Source organism: Oreochromis niloticus, linkage group LG18 (genome assembly GCF_001858045.2).
Source record: "Oreochromis niloticus isolate F11D_XX linkage group LG18, O_niloticus_UMD_NMBU, whole genome shotgun sequence".
Taxonomy (NCBI): Eukaryota; Metazoa; Chordata; class Actinopteri; order Cichliformes; family Cichlidae; genus Oreochromis; species Oreochromis niloticus.
The window spans coordinates 8537482-8546216 of NC_031982.2; the positions used below are offsets into that span (position 1 = coordinate 8537482).

At 39.5% G+C, this 8735-nt stretch overlaps 1 protein-coding gene across 1 annotated transcript; it reads right to left on the bottom strand.

Annotated features, from left to right (window-relative positions):
• Nucleotides 1-1517: 1517 nt before the first annotated feature.
• On the bottom strand, nt 1518-3194 carry LOC106098822 (glutamic acid-rich protein). Its single transcript, XM_019347433.2, has 3 exons — nt 2962-3194; nt 2189-2674; nt 1518-2076 (listed from the first exon to the last, which is right to left on the bottom strand). Exons 1-3 carry the CDS (start codon nt 2989-2991, stop codon nt 1540-1542), a joined length of 1053 nt encoding a protein of 350 aa, XP_019202978.1. The 5' UTR covers nt 2992-3194; the 3' UTR covers nt 1518-1539.
• Between the last annotated feature and the right edge of the window lie 5541 nt (nt 3195-8735).

Sequence of the window (8735 nt, forward strand, 5' to 3'; positions counted from 1 at the left end):
TGGTGTAGAAAGTAATATTAAATAAATTCTAACAACAGCTTATCAAGCTTAAATGTGCTGTTGTTGTTTAGCCGCTGGTTTCCTCTTTCTGGTGCAAAGTGGGCCAAAAACAAACAAGACAGACGGAGTCGCGACAGAAAAGCCGATCAGCTGATCATTAATCAGTTTTCTGATTGAAGTAGGAACAGGAGAGGGAGGGAGAGAGACGAGGCAGTCGCTCCATATTTCGGTTGTTAAGCTTAACGTGGGAATGCTTTACAAACATTCAGAGATGAACTTGCACACTTGCTTTACTTCTCTGGGATACCTTTCTCAGAGATGAAATGCCGGTTTGGTAGCGATGCCCCAAATACTCAACCAGACCGCCGACAGGTCTCGCACGCCACAGCACTCTATCAGGTGATGCATACTGCTCCGACGTGCTAAGGTTATGAGCTGAGTTACGCCATGTCGCAAGTTTTGTGAGGTGCTTTCGTGATATTTAATGGATCGGATTACATTTTTTATTTCTCTCGGATATCCGATCCAGTAATTTAGGTCAGTGTCGGACCGATACGTAATATCGGATCGGTCCATCTCTATTTAAAAGCGGAGCGCCAAGTAAAATAGAGCTGCGTGAATATCTCACACTGGATAACCAAGAGAAATAGAGACAAATGTTTTACAAACAAATCTGGTTTTCAGATTCTGGGTTTCTCGGTTTGCTACCAGAATTTATATGAATAAAGAAATTTCTGCTCCATGTTAGTTGTCTACTCCTGACTGTGGTGTCGGTGCCTCTTGGTGCATTTTAATGCAGTTAATTAACATAATACGGCTTACTGTGCAGCAAATTGTAGAAACAGAGCATCCAAGAAGTCTCTTATGCTCAGATGGGGGGTTTTTTGCATTGCATCCATGTTTGTGTGTTGGACCCAAAAGGTGTTTGATACACTTATTAGCCAAGCCAGACAGCTTCAGATGGTAACTTAGCATTTCACCATCTTGCTCAAATACAGTCCAATACTAGCTCCTAAAACACAGAAGGCAACTGGTCACACGGGTTATGTCTATCTTTTATATACAGTCTTTTGTTGTTATTATTAAATGAATCCTTTTTGATAATTTTGTCTTGTTCTCACATGTAGATGATTAAAAGGAAAGAAGATCAAATATGGAATAAAAGTTGAAGCTTCATTTTTTATACATGCTAGTAGGAGGCCTTTTCATTACTAGCTTTCACCCATTCAAAGGTCTTAATAGTGCCATATGTCAGGTTTAGATATTTAGCATCTGAAAGCCACAATAATAAAAATACCTTTTTTCTTGCTTCTTAACTGCAACACGTTTCTTATCTTGGGGCTCTTTAAAATAAAGTCGGTCACTGTCAACTTAACCTTTATAAACTGTTAAACCTTTCTGACAAGAGACTCTTGATCACTTAAATGAGATTATACTTTTTTAATAAATCTCTTCTGGACAAAACTGTAATATTTTGCTATAGGTTAAAAAAAGATCCAAACAAAGACTGTAAGTTCAATGAAATTTCACATGTTTATTTTAAAATGAACAAAAAAGCAGATCAAAAATTTCATTAGAGTTTATGGGCTGCACAGGTTTGGAAAACAAGGGTAAATAGTAGGAGGGAGCACGAGAGACCGAGTAAGGTTGGGAGGAGGATTGGGGGAAGGTGTGGAGACTAAGGGTGTGGCGTAAAGAATACGAGCTGGGTGTAGAGTAGGAAAGAGCACGAGAGAGTGGGTAAGGTAGGGAGGAGGCAGAGGGGTTGAGTTGGGGTGTAGGGACAGGGGGTAAAGGGCAAGAGTCGGAGGGAGTGAGAGGGATGGGAACCAGGCAGAGGTTTGGGTTTAGATCTTCAGTTGCTGTTTTATCTTCCATCTTCTCGTCACTTTTTCTCTCAAGGTTTTCTTCGATGTCCTCTTCTGTCTCCTGCTTTTCCTCCTTTTCTTCCTGCTTTTTCTTGTCCTTTCTTGGTTTGTCCGTTCCCTCCTCTTCTCCCACGTGGCTTTCCAGTTTTTCCTCATGGGAATTTGTTTCCAGGGTTTCTTCCTGGTGGTCAGCATTGGGTGCAAGCTCCTATGTAGACAGAGTAAAATGTATTTTACTGAACTGTGACTCAGTCTGACAGAAGTTGTTAGGACCAAACATGACATTATGGTAAAGTGAAGTGATAGCGGAGACAGCTTACCTGAAGGGCCTCCTTGGATTCATCCAGATTTTCCTGTAATGTCTCAAACAGAAGCTTGTTCTTAATTTGGAGCTCCTCCACTTTTTTCTTCTCTTCTTTCAGGCTCTTCTCGGTTGATTGCCACTTGCTGCTCCAGTGTTGTTCCCTGGTGTTTATCTCCATGTCTTTTATCGTCGATTCATGCAGGAGTTCTACCCAGGCTTTGGTTCGAGCTCTTCTTTTCTTCACACATCTTTGAAGCGCCTCATCCTTGAGTTTGAGCTCTTCTTGGAGGCTACTCACTTCCATTTTGTGAGCATCTTCAAGGACGGCAATCTTCTCCTTTAAAGATGCATTTTCCTCCTTTGCAGTCTTCAACTCCTGAGTGGCAAAATGGAGTGCATCTTTTAATTCTTGCACCGTTTCACTTTCAGCCATCCTGTTAGCTTCCTGCTGCTGTTTCATATCAGCAGCGCTAGCAGCGCTAGTCTGCACTGCCCAAGATGCCTGAATGATAAAAGTCCATAGTTAGAAAAATCAATCAAACAGTGTGATGTGTGGCATTAGAAAACTTTAAGGTGACACAACAAAAAAGCAAAAACTGAGTCTTACAGATGTTATAAAAACACAAATGTTCAGAGTATTGTTAAAAGTGCTTACAAATGTTTAAGTAATAAAAATTAAAGTTAAACTCCAAAATGTACTCTGCTTCCTGAAGATTATGAAAGCTTTAGACAAATTTTGAGCAGAGAATTCAAAAAAAGCTTTTGCTTGCTCACATGAGAAAAGCTTACCAGATTTTCTGAGACAAATGTTGGGTCCATTTGGGCTCAGGAAACACTGAAGAGTCGCTGTTACACTTGTTTAGCTGTCGATATTTTTCCAAAGCGTTCGTCGAGTCACAGCAAATAGCGAGAGATGCTTGTAGGTTCAGGTTGGTGTTTGGAAATGAAATCTACAGGTAAAACGCTGCAAACACTGTGTTTGGAGAATCCTGTTCAAAAATCATCAGGTGATAGTAACAGCACTACCCAGGTGTTACCATGGAGCCGATGTTGTTTTGGTCTCTGTGTTCTTGTTGTTACTGACTGAACTTGAAGCTATTTAGCTATTTACTGTGATTAAAAATTAAAACTAGTTTCAATCAGAAAGGGTCCTTTGGGTGTAGCAAACTTTTCACTTAATCCTGAGGGGCCCCTGAGGCTTTCTGTCCTATACCTTTCATTACTTTCACCTCCAGCCTCACCTGAACTGTTTTGAGCCTTAAAATGTGCTGTGCAAAGATCTCCAATCCATGTTTTAAAGTGTCTGTCAGTCAAACGGCCACAAACACACTCAGAACAGTCAGAGAACCAAAATTAACAGGAAGTAACTGAAAATCAATCGCAAACACACTCAAGAAAACAGAAAGAGACTCAAAATAGCCCTTAAAAAGATCACAAATGGGCTAAATTAATAATAAAATGAATACAAATAAAGTTGTAAATACTGCAAAGATGCTAAAAGCACTGTAAGTCTTTTTTGACGTATAAGAGATTTAAGGCTTTCATAAGTCTCTCCCTTCAGGGGCCCATCGTCTCATAATGGATCGGCGATTAAAGATAATGATTAGTGAGCTTTGGAGGTGCTGCTGCTCAGTCTGGCAGCCTTTAGACCAGGGGTGGCTAATTTATTCCCCCACAGGGCCTTGTGAGAAACTGGGACTGTTGTGGAGGGCCTCAGCAATAAGCTGAACTCATTCTGCTCAATATTAATTTAATCTCTTATTAAACCACTACCAGTAAGAGAAGATGTTATAATTAGGCCCTAATTGTGGCCCCTTTTTGGGAAAATGAATTGCACATCCATGGTTTGGATGATTGACGCAAAGCAGGAACGAGATGATGATGATTTCTGTTTCTACATTACTGCTGACTGTGAACCAACCACTGGCTGTAGGTTCATGAGACTAGTACAAATACAGCTTCTAAACACATTTCCAACAACTTTTCCACAGTGTCAGTGTTACTGCATAAATACTAAACTGTGTTTATGACAGTCTAATACAACCACTGTGGGGAGTGAGGCAGACAAACTGATAGTATAATGATCATGAAGATGGAGTGTTTGCATGTGTATATGTGTAAATGGGAAAACTGAGCTATGAAAGCTTAAAAAAACTCTAAGAGGAACAAGGGATGTGGGAGTCTTTTACAGCATCTGCTACTTTCACCACACACACACACACACACACACACACTCTCTCGTTCACTTTCAGCCTCCAAACAAATTTGTTTACTCACCTGCTTCTGTTGGCAGACAGTGCTGACTGCAGCCAGCAAACACTGGAATACAAATAATGCTTAAACGCTTTACCGTCAGTGATTCGGCTTAATCGATGGCACAGGTGTCTGAACATTATTCTTTTGCTTTTAGGCTTGAGCTCATTAATAAAGTGGCAGGTGCAAGGTGGCGTCAAAATTCTACAAAAACATACACGATACACGAGCAGACGGGTCATTATAAAAGAGAAAACGTTGCAGTTTGATTGGTCCTTTAGTCGAGAACGATAAATATTTAAAGAACCTGTTTGCAGGGGATTTATTTTAAAAAGGTGCAGTCTGTCCCTGTCAGCTTTCATTAGAGCGGAGTAATTATTGTTGGTTTGATCGTGATAATCATAAACACGATCACTACTGAGAACTTCACATACTACATTAGAAGAAAACGCCCAGCCTCATGATCAGACCCGGGGAGTATCAGCTAGCTACTTAGCTTAGCAAGTTGCTAAGCTAAGTAGCTTAGCAACTTAGCAACTTAGAAAGCAAGTTGGTAGAAAGCTTTAATAAACAGTAATGCAGTATATATTTTCTGGAAATAAACAATAGCAATCTTCTTAACATATTTTTCAAAAACTATTTCTTTTTTTTGCTTCCAAATAATTTTTTTTTTTTTTTTTTTAAAGAAAGTTATGTAAGTTTTCTACTTAAATGTTTTGTTTAACTGGGGTTAAACGTCACGTTTAGCTGCTGTTAATTAGCTCTGTGGACCACGGGCCAGTGTTGCCAACTCCTCGGTAAGGAAAATCGCTATTGGCTGTCCTAAAAGTCGCTAGAAGTCGCTAAATGACGTCATCACCTAATTTGCATAATTGGTCATGCTAATATAATTGTAACCTATGTTGTTGGAGAGAGAAATAACATCGTGGAAGAGACATAAAGTGAGTAAAAAACGTCCTAAATGCATTTAGAGTTTATTTAGAACTACAAATTAAATTTCTTTTAGCAATTATTGGTTTTTTAATGTCACAATTCCAACCCTGCTCCTTTACCCGGGCTTGGACCGGCAAAAGTGATCTGAAATAGGCACTCTGGTGGAGTTACTTTGTGTGTGTGTGTTTATAAGTAGTTTTAAACCTTGTGATCCACAAAACAGCATAAGAGTAAAAGAGTAAAAGAAGAACTGACTGTGTTACAGCACCCGCTGCTTGTTGAGAGTAAAAGCGATACGCGCTTTCACGTCTTTTTTAGCGACTTTTTTAAGAAAAAAAGTCGCTAGGGGGTCTGAAAACTCGCTAAATATAGCGACAAAGTCGCTAAGTTGGCAACACTGCCACGGGCTTGTCCCATGATGATCATCTCACACGGGGGAGGGAGTAGAAGCTTCACACGCAGAGAGGGAGAGATGAGAGAGGCTCCCCCTTCCTCTGGAGAAGCTCACACACAGAAGCGTTGGGTTTTTCTTCTCAGTCTTCCTCAAACCTGAAAGTAATTTTTGTGTTTGTGCCAATGTCATGACTCACTTTAGGTCCCAACACCTATATGTACTATTTCAAAATTTCCCTTAATCTTTTAAATGTTTAACATCTTTGTTTGGTGTCCATTTGAATAGTTTGGATTGCTTTTTTCTTATAAACTTACAGGAGCAGATTAATTCTTTCCCAAAAGAAGTTAAAATAAAAAATTAACCTTTTATCAATGTTATGTTTATTTTCCATATATTAGCTTTACAGTCCTTATACTAGCTTTTACAACTTCAGCTTTGTCTGAAGAAACGATACAGGAGGTTATTACTTCCTGCCGTTGTCAAACTCTTTAACTCATCTACTTTGGTTTGAACCAGACGATACACAGCTCACTGTTCTCCGTCACGCCTCGGTGTGTATTTGCATACCTACCAGCATCTTTTACCTGTTAATGTCTCCGGAGCATTAGTCTTAATACTAGTGTCCATTTACATTTGTATCTCTATTTCTACACTTCTTGCTTTGTTTTCTGTGCTATCTCTGCTGCTATGACAACTCAATTTCTCTTTAGGACTAATAAAGTTTCTCTGATCTGACAAGACTAAAAGTATGTGTCATACTATGATTTACTTATAAAACTAGCTTAATTTTGCATGGATGAATGGAAATCATAGTTGCTTCAGTTATATAAAGGTATGGCAGAAAGAAAAGAAAAGCAGTAAGGATCTCAGCCACCTTTCTAGGATGCACACTGCCTCTCGCTCAGTAACAGTAGAATGAGACTTCTTCTATGTCTTTTTCTTATTGGCGTACATCTGACAAAAATCATGGGTGAGAATCTTTTCAAATTCATGTCACTTTAGAAATGATTTTTCTTTTAAACACACATAAAATGTAACATTTCTGTCCTCTCCCCACTGTACCTGTGAGGGAGAAATCTCAAATCAAATTTGAGTTATTGTAGCCCCCTACACGGTGAACAAGCTTTTTCCATCAAAAAATGTTTTAAGACTCTTCACTTCTGAAAGCAGCAAAACTCTTAATAAAATACCATTTTCTCCCCTGCACTTGTTACCTCCTGCACCAGCAGTCTATAATGGCTTATTTTTGAAAGGCTTTTCCATGTGCTAATGTACTGTAGATTGGTTTGGACCCCATTGCTACATCACTGAAGGGTCAGTTTCTAAACCAGTGGCCTCCAGGGCTCCGTTTCCCATATCTCTTCCCACCATCCGAGTCCTCACATCTCCCCAATCAGTTGCTCCTCCTCATTTCTCCAGTTTTTAAAGGAAAAAAAGCTCCCATTTCTTCCTCTCACCCTTCACCACCTTCTCCTGCAAACATATACCTTCCCTTATCACGCTCACTCCTCCTCCCATCTCCTCTCCTGTCATTTTATTTTACAATGTGATCTTCTGTGAGGCTTTTTCCCCCGTGCCTTGACAAAAATTGCAGTGCGTTTGCTAAAGTTTTCTCTTTTTCTCCACTATTAATACACATGTTAACTAATTACAGCCAAGAATTTGCCATTAGGGAAATAATTTTTCTCAATTTTGTAAATTAGTATGTAGAAACTGCTGTCAAAATGCTTGGCTGACAGAAAGTGTAATGACATATAAAGGAGCTTTGTGAGAGGTTTTATTGGCACAGGAATGTCATTAAAGCAACTATGCAGGAAGATGGGATACGCATGAATGTCACTGCCTTCTTATATTAAGGTACAATTACTTTTGAAGAACATGGAGCCGCCCTGTTTAATTTGCATGAACAGACAGCAGCCGCTGCGGCACAAAAAAAAAAAACTTAGACAGTGTGGTCTTTTTAACCTGCAGCTGTGTGACTGTAATAACATCACACCCCTTCGTCTTCCTTCCTTGAAGCTACCGCTCCTGCACATTTCACACGAGCACCTGCTCCATACAATATGGCTACAGAAATCCAATTACATCCATGAGTGGAGGTCGGCAGTGGGAGCGTGCACGTAACGTACAAATGTTACAGTCATTCATGCGCCCCATAACGGGTCCCTGAAAATTTCACAGCTGATGTTCCCATGTTTATGTCTCATTATGCCAAATGACAGGACATGCTCGACAACCGCTCGGCATAATTGCTTGCATCATGTGATGTTCAAAGCACTATTGGGATTAATTTCAGTGTGAGTCAATATTATGATTTAAAAGGTGAAGCTTTAAACAGCACGTATTGAACTAAGCTAAAAACTGTTCATTAGTTGTGAAAGGTTAGATAATCCTATAATGACCTACAAGGTCACGGGGACATTGAACACAAGGCTACCTATGACCATGATTAATTGCTCTTGTGGGCGTCGAGGTTCATTATTGTGTCCACACTCTCAATGGCAAAACACGCTCTGTGTTTTCACTCAGCCACCCAAGTAGACTTGGGAGTCAGTTTCAGTATATACTCTCCCTAAGCTTTACTGATCGGTCCATCTAAGGACAGGACACAGTTTACTGTACTGTTAAAATTACAGAAAATAAATCTTTCTTTCTTTAAAACTGTCTTAAAGTGAATCCGAATTTTTATATTAACAATAGAACTCTAAATCTAGTTCTGCACTGCTCCTCATTGCTATCTGGCATTTTAGCCTCTTTCGGTCCAACTTTTTGTGCTGATTTGCCTGTATTCATGCTGTTATTTGTTTGACCTTACTGTTTTTATATTTTATAGAGTGCCCAAAAAAATTAAAGGAACACTTTTTAATCAAAGTATAGCATCAAGTCAGTTGATATTGGGATATTGATCTGGTCATTTAGGTAGCAGAGGCTGTTGGTAAACAGTTTCAGCTGCTTTGGTGTTAATGAAATGAATAACCGGTGC

What these genes read in the sequence shown, in the direction of transcription:
- LOC106098822 (XM_019347433.2), bottom strand. Translation starts at nt 2,991, where the DNA reads ATGGACCCAACATTTGTCTCAGAAAATCTG. An exon ending in CATTTGTCTCAGAAAATCTG is followed by an intron (nt 2,675 to 2,961) that starts GTAAGCTTTTCT and finishes TTTATCATTCAG; the next exon opens with GCATCTTGGGCAGTGCAGAC. An exon ending in AATCCAAGGAGGCCCTTCAG is followed by an intron (nt 2,077 to 2,188) that starts GTAAGCTGTCTC and finishes CTGTCTACATAG; the next exon opens with GAGCTTGCACCCAATGCTGA.